The 17,207-nt window shown below is 40.9% G+C and overlaps 1 protein-coding gene across 5 annotated transcripts in view; it reads left to right on the forward strand.

Annotated features, from left to right (window-relative positions):
- The first annotated feature begins 128 nt into the window (after nucleotides 1-128).
- asb3 (ankyrin repeat and SOCS box containing 3) overlaps nucleotides 129-17,207 on the forward strand; it is an 88,384-nt gene continuing 71,305 nt past the window's right edge. Inside the window, exons 1-2 of one of the 5 annotated variants that reach the window (XM_078556992.1) lie at nucleotides 129-186; nucleotides 12,329-12,533. In XM_078556992.1, the coding sequence (XP_078413118.1) occupies nucleotides 12,338-12,533 (196 nt within the window). In that variant the 5' untranslated portion in view covers nucleotides 129-186; nucleotides 12,329-12,337. Of the gene's footprint in view, nucleotides 386-418; nucleotides 502-12,328; nucleotides 12,534-17,207 lie in introns of those variants that run through there. The other 4 variants (XM_078556989.1, XM_078556991.1, XM_078556990.1 and 1 more) reach the window with 4 other exon arrangements.

Raw genomic sequence — 17,207 nt, forward strand, 5'->3', positions numbered from 1 at the left:
AAACCCTGCGCACCGCCCCCTCCCCCAAACATCGCTCTCCTCTGATTCGTTCGTCAGATTAAACCTATTGCTGAAGGGATCGCGGCCGGGCGAACCAATCAGGTATCAGTCACGGGCGCGCGCACGCACGGGCGCGCGCACGCACGGGATGGTGACGTATCAGCTAAACAGGAAGGTGTGGGAAAGGTGAGAGGGAAAACTGGAGATTGATGGTGAATAATGGAGGAGTCAGAAAGTTCAGGCATCAGGTTTTCATTTTGGTTTCTGTTAGTGAGGCTGTATTTTTATTGTAAATCAAATTCGGGGAGTATTGCATTTGGAGGAATCTTGTCACCCGCTACTTCATTAGGCTGCAGCCGATTTTGCCTTTAAATTAAGCCCAGTTGTAAGTGTTGCTATAAAAGCAAAACACTGCGAATCTGGAAGAAAAACGGAAAATGCTGGAAATACTCAACAGCTCATGCAACATCTGTAAAGCGAAAAGCAGAATTAGCGTTCGAGGTCAGTTACCTTTCATCAGAACTACAGGTGTGGCCTGACTTACTGAGTATTTACAGCATTTTCTGTTTTTATTATTGATTGTAAGTGTACCGTTTTGAAAGAATTGGTGTCGGTCCGAAAATGTAACTGAAGATTGTGTCTACCTTATTTTCCTATACTTGCCACTTTGTCAGTTTGTCGATGTGTCATAAACACTAGCATTTTTTTCCAGTGGGGTTAGAAAAAGTTCGTATCAACCAATAAAAACCTTTGATAGTGGAGTATAGGTTCAGGGTAAGGCTTTTCAGTCTCCAAACAATGTTCTGCCATTCAATGACCAATCTCTGTCTCAACTCTATTACTGTCCTATGTTCCATTTCCTTTGGTATCCTATCAATACAAATATATGACCTCAGTCTTAAATTTAAACCGAGTACCAATATCCCCAGTCTTTCTCGAGGGTGGGGGTGGTGGGAGAGAGAGATTTCCAGATTTTTAACCACCTTTTGTGTGGGGAAAAATGCTGACTTGTTCTGGAGGAAATAATTTTTCTACCCCTTTTACTTCAAACAAATTAAATTAGATGCTGCCTCAGCCTTCTTTACTTGAGAAAATTTGAGCCAACTTCATGCAGCTGGTTTTCTTAATTTAACACTTAAACCCTGGGTATCATCCTGAGAAATCTGTACTGTAGTCCCTCCAAGGTCATTATATCCTTTCAGTCATGGTAGCCACATTTGAATATAGAACTCCAGATGGAGATTGACCAAGCTTCTGTGCAACTGAAGCATAGCTTCATTGTATTCCATCTCTGTTGAGATAAAGACCAATATTCCATCAACCTTTTTTGTACCTGTGCACTAGTTTTTAGTGATCTGTGTACTTGGGTCTTTGTTCTTGGTTCTCACCAATAAAAAAATAATCCAAAGTGGACTTCACACTTTGCCCACATCAATCTCATTTGCCACACTTTTGACAACTCATTTAATCTGTCCATATTACTTTGTAGCTATCTGTTCCTATCTGTATAATTTAGTGTCATCTGCAAACTTGGACATAAACTCTATTTTCCTTCATCCAAGTCATTGATGTATATGGTGAAAAGTTAAGTGCCAGTACAGACCCTGGGAAATGCTACTCGTTATATCTCAACAATCAGGGAGTTCTCTTTATCCACACACACACACACTTCCTCCCCTCCACCAATTTTTAACCCATGTTGCAAGGTTGCTTTCAATTCCCCACACACATTTTTGCTGATAATGTATTGCTCTGAACCTTATCAAGTGTCTTCTGGAAGTCGGCATGTAGACAACACCCATATACTCTCCCTCATCAACCATGTTAGTGGCCAATTTTTCAACAATCAATTGGATTAGTCAGAAATGATTTAACCTTCAGAAACCCATGATGACTCTCTAATCAGCTTGTACTTTCCAAGTGTTAAGTCACTGTCCCTGAAGACGGATTCCAGTAACTTCCCCACATCTGATGTTAGACCGGGTCCGTGGCTACCTGGTTTTCCTAGCCCTCGAGTGGTAAATACTGGAGTGTCATTTGTAGTTTTTTAATCTGACAGACCAATTCCTGAAGCTTTGGAAAATTGTGACTAATAATTCTGCAATTTTGTTTTAATTTGTCTATCTTGTGTATCATTATTTTCTCTCTTACCAGAAACTTGTACTATTATCCATCAAGTTCCCCATCTTGATTCATTTTTAACGCCCACTGATATTTTACCTCCTTCCTCTACTGTGAAAATTGATACAACTCATTTAACAAGTTTGCCATTTTCTTATTGTCGATTAGGATTTCACCTACATCTCTTTGCTGCTCTGTTTCTCAATTTATTTATAAAATGTAACAGTTGTGCTTGGATATCCATTTGCATCTTGTTAACACTTTCTTTGTATTATGCTGATTTTTTTAATAGATTTCCCAGTCTGCTGAGTTTTTATTTTTCCTTGTATTTATGTAAACCTTTTAGATACTGCATCTTACCTCACCTGTTCTGCATGGTTGCTTAACTGCACAAGTGGAGCTTTTGAGGATATATCTTGTATTGTGCCAGTTACTACTTTGAATATCTTGCACTGTTTGTAATTTACCCATACTGTGGTCAATTTATGTCACTTTCCTTTGAAATCTGTCTGTCTTCAGTTCAAAACCATGGTTTGTGACTCTCCCTTCTTAAACTTAAGAACAAATTAATTATATGGTTACTGTTAGAAAATGTTTGAAATACCAAGTACATTGATCAACATTTTAAAGAGGAAAGGACAAGATAATGTTTGAGTACGAACCCAAGTTTATTAGAACTTGGCTTTAAAGTTATGTTTCAATGATACTGACTTGCACTAGTTTAGTTCAAACATTAATCAGAATACCCTCAATTCATGTCATTTCACAGCTGCCACTGTGTCTCCATGGAGTTGAATACTGGGACAGACGTGATAATGGATTTGTTTTATTTTGTGCGTGAAGATTGTGCTCCTGTATTGTATATTGTAGACACATGTTATAATTATTTCATTTCAATAATTGATATAAAGTGTCTGGGCTCAGATTTTCTTGACCCTTTAAAATTGTTTTGCAGTCTCTACACCTCCTTCCTAATCTAAAATTGCTGAAACCCTTCCAGGAAAAAAATATTTTTGATGTAGTGGCAAAATTAGAGTATGTGCCAAAAATTGAAAATGCAACATTTTCTGGGGATGCCTCACTTCTCTCTAGAAAATAAATCTCATGCTTTCAGTACTTATAAATCTCTTTACCATTTTCTAACTACATTAATGCTGCAAACTGCATTTTGTGAACCTGGGATATCAGGAACAGTTCTAGATTTGAACATTTATGGTGAACAACTGGCTTAGCAATTGAATGCAAGATCTGTCTGGACCACATAAGGCACTATTGAGTCGTACACTCCTGTGCCAACATTATTCACAGTTCCACGATCATCCTGGAATGCAGTGACAACCACTGGCTTCTATTCTCCATGCCAAAATATCTTCTGAAGCCCTTCTCCCCTGACTTTTCCTCCTCATTCTAACAACAGCTGTGATGTGCTCATGGACTTCTTGTCACTAAGACTGAGTCCGTTTGTTCAGCTGCTTTTGCTCTTTACTTCCATTCTCCTAGCTCACTAGGTCAACCTTCCCATAAGGTCCCCCATGCCCTAACCCTGAACTTGTAATTTCTGTAGCTTCTTATCTACATCCCCTCATGCCCTCTTCAAGCTTATCTTGACTGAGATACTCTCCTATCCCCAATTCAATCAACCCTATTCCCACCAAACTGCTGATCGCCCAACTTCCCATCCGGATCCCTATGTTAGCTGCTATTGTTTACAGTTCCCTCTCAAGTATACCCACCTCCTCTTCAAATCTGCTGTCATTACTCCTCAAAAAAACCCACCCTGGACCCTCTGTATTTGCAAACTACTGTTCCACCTCCAACCTCTCTTTCCTCTCCAAAGCTCTTGAATGTGTTGGTCACCTCTCAAATGTTACCCACCTTTCTTGCAACTTCATGTTTGAACCCTTTCAATCTGGTTTCCGCCCTGTCACAATAAATTACATTTTATGTGACTGTGAGAAACTATCTTCTGTCTCCTCCCAATCTGCCTGCCACCTTGGAGGTTGACTGCATTATCCTCCTCTAGCGCCCCTCCATTGTTGTCCAGCTGGATGGGATGTATCCCATGTAGTTTTTTTCTCTAGCTCCCACATGGTTATCTCGAGTCCTCCATTAATTTTTCCTTGGCATCCTCCTCATCTAAATGCTGCCCCTTTTGTGACATCATCTGAAAACACATCAGGTGCCATATGTACACTGATAACACCCAGCTCTACTTCACCACCCTATTTCTGATCCTGGCCACTGTCTCAGACTTGTCATGCTGCTTGTCAGAGTTCCAATTCTGGATGAAGACACGTTTTCTTTAAATGAATACTGGGAACCCCTAAGCCTGTTTTTGGTTCCTGTCACTGATTCCATCCTTCTCACAGGTTATTGTTTGAGACTGAATCATAGATTTGCAAACTTGCTGTCCTATTTGACCCTGAGATGAGTTTCTGCCAGCACCTTTGCTCCATCACAAAGAACACCTACTTCTACCTCTGTGACATTGTCTATCTCCACCCCACCATCTCCACCCACCTCAGCTCCTCTGCTGCTGAAACCCTCTTCCATGCCTGTGTTACCTTGACTTTACAATTCCAATGCTGTCCTGGCCGTTCTTCCATCTTTCACCCTCCATAAATTTGAGCTGATTCAAATCTGCTACTTTACTGAAACTCATAAAAAGTCCCATTCCCCCTGCTATTTTTGTGCTCATAGGCCTCACTGGGGAAACTTGCAGCTGAAGACTGTGTTCCACTGCACCTCCAATCTAACTCGATTTCACGTGGATAGGGCTGCTTTTAAACTCAGCTTTTGTCAGATTGCTAGGTTGGCATATATGCATGTCATCTTTGGTGACACCATTGTTACAATCTGGTTAGGGACTGTTAGCATTTAAGAAGAAATCGGAATACATGTTTTAACTAATAAAACCACATCACAAGATTTCACTTTTTAAACAAGACAAACTTTATTCTATATAAAAGAATTAAATAAAGCAAATATGACTAAGTTAACATTATAGCTTCTAACTAGATGTTAAGCACTCAGGTTTGCTTCTTACTCCCCCCAAGAATTCTTTATAGACACATCAATCTTAAAAGTTATTTCCTTTTGAAGGGGCCATAAGTATGCCATAGTCCTCTGGAGAGTTCTCCAAATGTGTGCAATTTGCACATGTGCAAATAAGACTGCAGTGGGGAAAGGCCACCATCTGAGACCTTTCTGCTGCAGTCCACCAAAGGGCTGGTGGTAATGTAGAACCCCTCTGGCTGTATGCTTGTCATTGAATGTATATAATAAATGCAATTGTATTGTGGCATCTCAGAGTTCAACATGTTGTATGGAGAAAAATTAAAAGTTATTGCACTTTCCTTAATGTCAAATTTGAAATGGTTTGAAATGACCTTTTAGGTATTTTATGAATAAAGTATATTTTTGGGAATAAAAGACTTTCAAGCAGTGTCAGGAGTCACCGTGAGATGCAAATTGTTGTTAATTTTCTCAATCATTCCCTCATCTCTGCTTTTGTCCTCTTTCCCAACAAAATCTTTGCTGTTTTGCATATTTGGCATTCCCTCAGGTACAGCCCAGATATTTGCGCTCTCAAGTACATGAGGCACAAATTTGTGTGCATTGAGCATGTAACCTATTAAGTTTCAATCACAGTTTGGTGTTTTTTGGGCCATTTTTTCACAAAGGATTTGGGAAAGTATTATTTTAAAGCAAAATGTATTCACTTTGGGTATGGTCGGTACATGCTTGATGCGAACACCTGAAGGGACATGCTGTTTGATATAATTTGCCAGCCTTTGGGACATAGGGCCTGTGTACCTAGCATCACACCAGCACTGAAATTCGTATACCACATTACTCACTTGTGATAAGCAGCGTGTATTTTTTGATAGGTGTTAAGACAGAAGGTCATCCAAATGCTAATTTTCCTCAAGACACTAAACACACCATTTGTTAGCTTGTCTTGGTATTTGATAAATGCTGAAATTGTATTATAAACTCTTTGTCTTCCTTTTTGGCCCTGAGCACAATGAGCAAAAATACATTCAGATTCAAGCAGTGATTAGATCTTCAAACAGAAAACATTGAGGGAATGTTTTGACGAGGGCTAGAAAGAAAGTTCAGGAGAGACATAGGAACAGGAAAAGGCCATTTTGCCTCTCAACCCTGTTCCATCATTTGGTGCCATCATGGTTGATCTATGACCTAACCATACCTGCCTTTGCCCCATATCCTTTAATACCTTTGGCTTGAAAAAACCAGTGGAATTTCAGTTTCAAAATTGACAATTAATCTAACGTCAATTGCCATTTGTGGGAGAGCGTTCCAAATCTCCACTGCTGTGTGTAGAATTGTTCCCTGAATTCACTCTTGAAAGGCCTGACTGTAATTTTTAGACTGTTCTCTGGTCCTACACTCTCTCCAACCAGCAGAAATAGTTTTCCTCTTTACCCTATCTCTTCCCCTTAGAATCTCAAACTTCAATCAAATCACCCCTTAACCGTCTAAATTCCAGGGAGAACAACCCTAGATGATGTAATTTCTCCTCATAATTTAACCCGTTGAGTCCAGGTATTAATTTGGTAAATCTATGCTGCACTCCTTCCAAGACCAGTACCTCCTTCCGAAGGTGTGAAGCCCCAGAATTTCTTGCAATACTACAGGTGTGGTCGAATCAGAACTTTGTATAGCTGAAGCATGCCTTTTACCTCCTTGTATTTTATAGCTCTAGATGTAAAGGCCAGCATTCCATTAGCCTTTTAAAATTATTTTCTATATCTGTTCATGACATTTTAATGATCTGTGTGCCTGGGCCCCCAAATCTCTTGGACCTCTACTGTTTCTAGTTTCCCACCATTTAAAAAGTAGCCTGTTCTACCCTTTTTTAGGTCCAAAGTGGATGACTTCACATTTGCCTACATTGAATTCAATTTGGTACAGTTTTGCCCATTCTTCTAATCTATTAATATATCGTTGTAATTTTATGGTTCCATCTATACTGCTGCCTATCTTTGTCATCGGCAGATTTGAATATGTGGCATTCTACCCCATCATCCTAAGTCATTAATGAATATGATGAATAGTTGAGGCCTTAACACAGATCCTTGTGGAACACCATTAGTCGCATTCTGCCCATTAGAGTACCTTTTGATTATTCCTACTCTCTTGTTCCCTGCCGCTCAACCGATTTCCTAGGTAGCTATTTTGATTAAGTCAAGCAAAATTACTCACTGATATGGGAACTCCATAATATATTCTTTAGTGTTGCTGAAAAAAGATACGTTGGTGGAGCTTTTTGTCTTACACTCATCAGGACAATTTGCAAGAATGCCAAATGAAAAGGGAACAACAATTTATACTTCATGAGAAGAGAGTGCTGATTGTTTGGCAAGTGGACTCTGGTAGAGGCATTGCCATGGCGAATGCACCAGTTAACTGATGACTGGTTAAGGCATGGCCCTGGGGAATGAACCAGAGGATGGCCGTCATCTATTTTATTTAGTTGACAAAGGAGCAATGTGTGTCTTTCTGTCTCAAAGAACAGGGATCTACGTATTAGTATACGTAGCTTCTAGCACACGTAAATGCGCCACACTGTAAGCTCGAATGATTATCTTAAATTGATTGTCAGCGTAACTCTTAGAATACTTAGTTGTTTAGCAAATGTTGTCTAATCGTGGATTCACATCTAATGTTGCACACTATGTTTGGTGTTTTGCAAGCACGGCCGGTCAGGTATGTCGGTACATGCTTGTTGCGAACACCTGAAAGGACGTGCTGTTTGATATGATCTATGATCTGCCCGTCTTTGGGATGTAGGGTCTATGTACCTAGTATCACACTGGCACTGAAATTCATATACCACATTACTCACTTGTGATAAGCAGCGTGTCTTGACTTGGCCGCAGCATCCTGTTAGTGGCGTTGCTACTGCATTGTAGTAGCATGAAGTGACTTGCTTCATCTGTTACTTGAATTTTTGAGATACTTTACCCGTCCAGGGTGATCTGAGGTAGACTAGGCACTATTCAGGGCCAAAGGTGACAGCCTTGGGCCCATTCTCAGTTTGCTTGTTGCGTATTGCGCTATGATCTGATCAGGGTAGCCATTATCTGCAGTCAATCCTGAGTCCACTTGCCAATCAATCAGCACACTCTTCTCATGAAGTATAAGTCGTTGTTCCTTTACATTTGGTATTCTTTTGAATTGTCCTGATGACTGGGAGATGAAAAGCTTCGACAACATGTGTCTTTTCAGCAATGCTCAAGTTCCCTACTACCAAACGACTAAATGTATTTGCATTAGGACTGACTGAATTAAGTGAGTATGATTGTAACTGTTATTCTGTATGTTTATTTTTTGTAAAATAAAGCAACTTAATGATCTGCATCTGACCTCATCTTGCCAATTGTTGTCTTGGTCCACTTTTGGGGAAAAAAGTGGAGAACTACATGTCAGAAATACGAACATCCAGTTTGGTTCACAAAGGATTACCATTGTTTGGCCGTTGACTTGCGCTATTGTATGGTTAGATACTGTATGGGCACACCCAGAAATATTAAGGTTCTCAGACTGTTTGTGGGACCGACTAGCACCACTGTATATGAGTGAATGTTGAAGGTAAAGTCCTGGACTTGTAACACCGTCCATCACTCAATTTGGCTGGACTACATCAAATCCTGCTGGGATTTCTTTCCTCTGCCAAAACTGTTTATATCTGTTTATAACAAAACTGTAGGATTATCCTAGAGGATCATCATGGCTGCTTTTCTGTTCTACCAGTTGTTTTCTTAAACAACTTTCACCTGCCCACTCCATTTTCACCTCTAATGAGAAGCACGAGGAGCTCATGCAACCCTTTGTCACCAAGATAAAGACCTTTGATTCGGCTGCCTGTACTGCTTCCCCACCTCTGGCATACCTTAAACCCATTTTTCTTTCAAGTTTCTTTTCCTTCTTCCTCGGTACTCATTAAGCTGGTTTCATTTTTGAGACCCATTGCCTTCTCCCTTGACCCATTTTCACAAACTCCCATCTAATTTCCCTTCCTGGCCCTATGCTTGTTGATTGTGTAAATGGATCTATTGCCTCTCTGCCTTTCAAAGCTGCATCATCAACATCCCAATCTTCAAAAAGGAACTCCTTTGTCCTTGCAAATTACTGCTCTTTCCCAACCTCCCTTTCTTTTCTCCCAAGGCTTCTTTGGAGGGGGGGGGGGGTCTCTGTTTAAATTCCTTGTGCTAGATTCCTTCTCTCACAGATTTGAAACTACTTTAACTTTGCAGAATAAAATAAATAGTGCTAAGACGTTTCTATTAGTTGGCAAAATGGTAACAAGATGTCACAAATCTAAGATAATTGCAAAAAGAATGATAGGTGGGGGTGTTTAGACAAATATTCACAACATGGCGGCGAATTAGAATTTGGAATTCTCTGCCACAGACTATTGTTGAAGCTGAGTATGTAAATTAGTGTGAAAGGATCTTGGATCAAATTTTTCTACTTTTGATCTTTTAAAAAAAATTGAATTAAAGTGATGCTGCATTTTTATTCATACTATATTGGATAATGATTGAATTGATTCCCACAATAGAGTTTTTAAAAGCTTTTAAATTCAGTTCCACATGAGATATAGCCACAGTGGACAGGTGGCTGATTTATACAGGTGACTTAATTACAGGCTCCATTTAATGTGCACAAAAGGACCAGTTTTGACTTCCATGCGGAAATGGTTATTTCAAAGGTTGAAGAATCCCCCTTCCCCAAGATGGGGCTTATGAATTGGTTCAAGCAGAGGGCTGTTGGAGCATGGAGTGTTTTGCCACAGGCAGTGGTTGAGGCAGAGATAATAGCACCTATTTAAGGGAAAACTGGATAAATATTTGAAGCAGAGGAAGGTACAAGTTTACGGGGAGAGGAATGGGAAGAAATATGCCTCTGTGTGCAAATCTTTAGAGTGCCTCTGGAGAGAATAGACTTTAATGCTATCAGTTTCAGGTGGCTCATGCTTGAAATCAGGGACCTTTCAATAAGGGTTCTAAGCAACTACACTCAACAACTGTGGTGCATCAATTTATAGTTCAATGCGACCTTTCAATCTCTTGTATTAGTTTGTTTGTTACAGGTTTCTATCACTGGTAAGTAATCATCAGTTGAAGGTCGTCTTTATAGAGATTACGTTTTAAGGTGTGAGTGTCAACTAATACTTTTGGCAAGTGGGTGAAAATTATTTTTTAGATACACTTGCTTTCTTATATTGGTGCTTCTTTGATTCATTTGTTTTAAGTTCTGACATCTGTTTGGGCCTTACCCATTAGTTGTGTTTGGAGGAACAAATGCTTAGATTTAGAAACCAGTCTGCTAGGACTTCAGGTAATTACAGAGAAAGTAGACGAAGGAAAGGCTGTGGATGTTGTCTACATGGACTTTAGTAAGGCCTTTGACATGGGAGGTTAGTTCAGAAGGTTCAGACACTTGGTATCCATGGAGAGGTTGTAAACTGGATTCGAAATTGGCTGTGTGGGAGAAGACAGAGAGTGGTAGTGGATGATTGCTTCTCAGACTGGAGGTCTGTGACTAGTGGTGTGCCTCAGGGATCTGTACTGGGACCATTGTTGTTTGTTGTCTATATCAATGATTTGGATGATAATGTGGTGAATTGGATCAGCAAGTTTGCTGATGACACTAATATTGGAGGTGTTGTGGACAGCGAGGAAGGCTTTCAAAGCTTGCAGAGAGATCTGGACCAACTGGAAAAATGGGCCAGAAAATGGCAGATGGAATTTAATGCGGAAAAGTGTGAGGTGTTACATTTTGGAAGGTCAAACCAAGGTAGGACATACACAGTAAATGGTAGGGCACTGAGGAGTGCGGAGGAACAAAGGGATCTGGGAGTTCAGATACATAATTCCCTGAAAGTGGCGTCACAGGTAGACAAGGTTGTAAAGAAAGCTTTTGGCATACTGGCCTTCATAAATCAAAGTATTGAGTATAGGAGTTGGGATGTTATGGTGAGGTTGTATAAGACATTGGTGAGGCCAACTTTGGAGTATTGTGTGCAGTTCTGGTCGCCTAACTACAGGAAGGATATCAGTAAGATTGAGAGAGTGCAGAGAAGATTTACTAGGATGTTGCCGGGTCTTAAGGAGTTGAGTTACAGGGAAAGATTAAACAGGTTAGGACTTTATTCCTTGGAGCGTAGAAGAATATGGGGAGATTTGATAGAAGTTTACAAAATTATGAGGGGTATAGACAGAGTAAATGCGAGTAGGCTCTTTCCACTTAGATTAGGAGAAATAAACACGAGAGGACATGGCTTTAGGGCGAAAGGGGAAAGGTTTAGGGGGAACATTAGGGGGAACTTCTTCACTCAGAGAGTGGTGAGGGTGTGGAACGAGCTACCATCTGACTTGGCAAATGCGGGCTCACTCTTAAGTTTTAAGAATGAATTAGATAGATACATGGATGGGAGAGGTCTGGAGGGTAATGGACTCGGTGCAGGTCAATGGGACTAGCGGAATAATATTTCGGCACAGACTGGAAGGGCCGAATGGCCTGTTTTCTGTGCTGTAGTGTTCTATGGTTCTATGGTACAGAGATTTTAATCAGGATCTAATCCTGTCGAAGTGCTTGTTGTATCATTATTTTTGTCACTAGATATTGAGACTGGTATTCTATAGGAAAAAATAATTGCACATAAATGCTGAGTCTCTTAGCAAGACACTGATGTCCTGGAGAAGCAAGGCAGCTCGGTCAGCAGCTTCCTGATTTCCAGGTTTAATTACACTTGTACAGTCACCATAAGTTACTGTCTGATTTACTCTTTACTCAGACTAATGGTGAATGCTGATAACCTCGCTTTTATTTTCACCTGGAAAATCTAATCCAAGATGTTCTTTTCAGACAGAATCTAAGGTTGGAAGGAAAAAAATCTGCCATTCTCTATAGTACAAATTTAAACACACACCCATCATTATGTTTTCTGAAATTCTAGTAATATACTAGTCTTGTAAGTAGTGCAATCTTTGTTCCTTCAAAGATACTTTTAGTAAAATGCCTTATCCTAGCATATTTATTCTGTCATAATCCTTAACTTTGTAACGTCAGCTTTGAATACTTGGGTGGCAACTCTTAAGGTGGAATGTGCAGGAGAGAGGTGACATCTAACATTTTCTGACTTCAATTTAATGTTCTTGCTTTATTTATTCAGCTCTGGAAAATGGACTTCACTGAGGCATACTCTAATACCTGTTCAGCTGCTGGTTTTGCTGCAAGGAAAGGAAATGTAGAACTTTTGAAGGCTTTGATTCAAAAAGGTCATAGTCTTGATATTGCAGACAACCGTGGTTGGTGTCCAATCCATGAAGCCGCAACTCACAAATCTTTGAGATGTTTGAGACTTTTAATACATGCAGGTACTGTAAACTACTATACAGTTATTATTGAAATAAGACCTGTCCCTGTCACCTAAACCCTGAGCCTTACTAATTGCTTACACATTACAGTTGTAGGAATTGTCTCAGTTTGTGATATCCTAGTAAAAGTTGACAGTTATTGTAAGTCTTAAAAGGGGGATTTAATAAATTCAAATTTGATTTAATTTAATTGCAGGCAGCCTAATTACTGGATCCCAAATTAACCTTTTAAACTGTTTGAGTTTGGCAAAGATTCAGACACTGAATCCAAAGTTTATTGAACATAAGCCAAATAAAACAACAATACACTTATCAATTAACTAAAGACTTATCACTTAAATAATAAGAAGAAAATAAAAGTATGCTCATCAACCAAACCCTACAGACTTGATCCCTGTGCTGACAGGAAGCTTCCTCTGTCCCGGAGGATATCAATTATCCCAACCCTTTGCGCCGACAAGTATTCGCCTCTAAAGACGAAGGAAACTGCACTATCCTGGGCCCACATCAAGAGCAATTCTGCCTCTGTCCCTGGGCCCAGTGTTACACTCTTCATCTCTGTGCTGACAGGAGTTTTCCCTTCTGTTCCCAGAGATCAAACTGGTTTCCCTTCACTTAGTGTACACGCCAAGATGGTTCTCTTAACCCCTTTTTATACCTAAGAACACACATCACCCCACCTTAGCCAATGTTGCTGGAAGTGGCTAATTGATCAATAATGTTGTAAAGGTTCTGTTTAATTGCACATATTGCCTTAAACTTAAGACAATAGGTTTGCTTCAAACTTTGTTCCTTACCTTAAGATTTACAGGCAACCCATTGATCAAACTAAGGCTGACTCAGTCAAGGCCAGTGTGTTCCTGATGCAGTAGGATCCCATGGAGTTCAGGCCTTCTCTTTCCCAGACTCTGTGACAGCAGTTTTAATCATTACATACGAATAATGGAAAAATACAGAAATCTAACTTAATTGATTATTAACTATTTATCCATCAATTACAGGGTAATTGAGGCACTTCCTTCTGATATAATCATCCATAGCTAGTCGGTGACTACTTCATAGTACTATGTTAAGTTAGCTTGTTTCAATAAGTCTTGCAATATCAATATGGCTTCTTTTCTGTTCACGTTAGTACAAAATGGCGGAATTAAGCAAGCACACTAAATCCTACTAAAGTAAAATTTAAAATCTAGGCTGGTTTACACTATGTACACCATTGTTTGTGATCAGTCATTTTGTACAAAAATCATGTCCAGGCTGTGCTATCTTTTACGATCCTAGAAGCCTTTTGTAAGAAGGCAGAATGTTGTAGGATAGCACTTTCCATCGAAATCAAATTAGGCAAACAGACACTTTTTCCTTGACCAAATAAAAGTAGCTGCAAACCATTTTCGTTAAAATGTAAAATAGTCTAATAATTGCATATCACTTAATGGCAATACCATGGTGGTATTCACAGTGGAGCGCACACACTCTTAACTGTCTCATTTTTCTTTTGTGTTGTTGTTTCTTTGCTTCTGACTTTCTTTTGCCCTCTCTCCCATTCTCCCTCTCTCTGTTTCTGTGTCCTGTTCTCTTGATGGATAATTCTGTTGACATCCAGGTGCCGATGGACACTTGGCTCATGACCAGAAAGTTCCATTTCCCTTTTATGGACTCACCCTCACCAGACTCCCCCAGAATGTTGTCTGGCACCTTGGCCCTCATTATCAGGGTCACCCTGGCCTCCCTCCCACTCATCAACTCCCCCTCCCAGTAAGCATTTCATCCTTTCATTGTATATTCCCCATTTGCCTGGATGAGTGCAGCTCCCACAGCACTCAAGAAGCTTGAAACTGTCCAGGACAAAACAGCCCGCTTGATTGGCACCACATCCACAAATATTTACTCCCTCTACCGCCGACACACAGTAGCAGCAGTGTGTACCATCTACAAGATGCATTGCAGGAATTTACCAAGGCTCCTTAGACAGCATCTTCCAAACCCATGACCTCTACCATCTAGAAGGACAAGGGAAGCAGATAGATGGGAACAGCAACACCTGGAAGTTCCTCTCCAAGTCACCCACCATCCTGACTTGGAAATATATCGCCGTTCCTTTACTGTCGCTGGGTCAAAATCCTGGAACTCCCTTCCCAACAGCTCTGTGGGTGTATCTACACCACATGGACTGCAGCGGTTCAAGAAGGCAGCTCACCACCACCACCTCAAGGCAAACTAGGGATGGGCAATAAATGCTGGCCCAGCCAGCGAAGCCCACATTCCCTGAATGAATAAACAAAATTTCCACACCTCACACCTCTCTTTCCATATCCTTGTTGTTTATAGCACCTCTGTGTCAACTTCTTCCTATTTATTTTCCTGAGTGTCTACTGAGTGACTTTCATACTTGGTGATTTAAACATACCTGCACCTTCCTAAGTGTGTCTCCTGTAACCTTTCTCTTCCTTCAATCTGCCCTTGAAATAAATTATCAGACCCCATTTCCTTTGGCATCCTCGATCTTGCCCTTGTCCTCTCTGCACCCAAGATCTTGATCATTGACTAGGCAACCTGTGATCACTTCCTTATTTCTCTTACTGCCTGCATAGATCTATTCCCTTCTATTCCCACTATTCTTGCCACCTGGCCACAAGAAAAACAAATTCTTCCCTAACTGCCTCAAAGCTCCCTCTGAAATTCCCAATTTTCATGACTAGTCCATCAGCCATCACAGCAACTTTGTTGCTGTCAGTATCCTTGATTGTTCCCTCATCACAGCCTGCACCACCCTTGATTCTAGCAAATCAATCACTATTTCCCCACCTCTGTCACTCCCCTAATTCAGCTCCTTTTACTGCTCCAAGTCAACAGAATGCAAGCTCACACATGCCTAAGGCACATCTGGCTTAGCCATCAATCATTAGATCTAACTTGGCCACACCATAAAATATCGTGCTTCATACCCACTTCTCAAAATCACCTACTTGATCATCCTGAGAAGATGAATCTTGCCCCACTTTTTCATAACTACCTCAACTCGGTTGCCAGATATGAGAAGGTTACAGACCTCTTTGACTTTTAAGATTGATATCACCTGCGCATCACCCTTTGCTGCTTCCTCCTCTTAAGGATGCCTACATTAACATAGGATCCCATGGGCAACGTTTTCCCCCCGTTGGGGGGGAAGAGCGGGCGCGGGTGGACTTCTGGTGCGCTGCCATTTTACGTGGGCGGCCAGTTAAGGCCTGCCCAGTGTGACGTCCGCCAGGAAGCGCTATACTCTCCCTGTGCAGGCGGGGGTGTGGGGGGGGGTCGGTGTGGGGATCCCTCAGCTGGGAGTGCGCTTTTTCGCGCATGTGCGTGGAAGAGCGTACAGACCTCCCTGAAGCAAAGTTCTGCCTTGGGGAGATCGGCTCACATTTTAAACTTTAAACAAAGCTGAGAAAAAAAATTCCCTGCCATGTCCCCTCATGTGACACGTCCATAACTTTTAAAATAGAGAGATTTTTAAATCCTCATGAAACCTCTTCCCGCCCATGGATGGAAGCTTAGTGTTGGACGGGCAGGTCCATTAATGACTTCAACTACTTTGTTAATGGCCTTAATAGGCTGTTGACAGGTCGGCGGGCGTACAGCCGATTTGACTGCGTGCCCGACCACCTGAGAATGTGAATGACGCGGGCCGATGTCACCCTGCAGCATTTTACGCGTCGGCAAGCAGGCCCCACCCCCGCTCTCCGACCTGAAGATACAGCCCCACCTTTTTTCAGTTTTCTGCTTATCTCTTCCCAGTTCTTTCAAATCTCATCCTTTAAACCTACCCCTCACCTTTTAAGCTATTCAACTCCCTCTTCTGGCTCCCATGCTAACTGACATTGTTAATGGTTTCCTTTCCTTCAAAACTGCTATTGTGTCCTTTAACTTCAACCTGCTCACCCTTTCAAATTGCCAACCAATCTCTAAAATCCCTTTTGTCTTCTTAGTTTCTCAAATGTAATAGTGGCTCTGAGCTCTTTACTCATTGCTCCTAAAACTCCTTTGTTAAAAACTCTGCTCTTCGCTACAATTCCATTTTCCTCTCCAGATACTGTCTTACAATAAACAAGATGATTTGTAAATTTGTCACCCTGTTTGACTCTGACCTGAACTTTAAAACCACACCCTTTGTGTCATAATTATTTTCACCTGCTCAATATTGCTAACCTCTGCCTCAGCCTCTCTGCTGTTGAAACCCTTTATACTGGCTTTGTCATCTTCAGATTCAATTATGCTTATAGCTGTCTCACTGGCCTCACACTTTCCATCCTCCATAAACTATAATTTGATCAAAACTTTGCCAGATGTATTCTACTCCAGTTTTTGCTCCCACTGTCCCCAACACAGTAAAAATTATAATTCTTGCCCTTGATTAAAAATTCCTCCATCTTTATGCTGTTCTCCACTCCACTCCATGTCTGCATTTACCTCCATCCCAATATGTCTTCCTCAATGGCTTCTTCCTTTGACTGCCGCTTTCTGTGCACTTGACCTTCCCACCACCACTCTCCAACCAGGCAATTGCTAGTAGAGCTTTCAGCCATCTTGAAACTCCCTCCTTAAATGTCTTCATGTCCCTGTCCCCTTAAAAAAATTATAACTTTGATGCACAGTCGCAGCTGTGTGTACCATCTACAAGATGTACTGCAGCAACTC

Source organism: Cetorhinus maximus, chromosome 14 (genome assembly GCF_964194155.1).
Source record: "Cetorhinus maximus chromosome 14, sCetMax3.hap1.1, whole genome shotgun sequence".
Taxonomy (NCBI): Eukaryota; Metazoa; Chordata; class Chondrichthyes; order Lamniformes; family Cetorhinidae; genus Cetorhinus; species Cetorhinus maximus.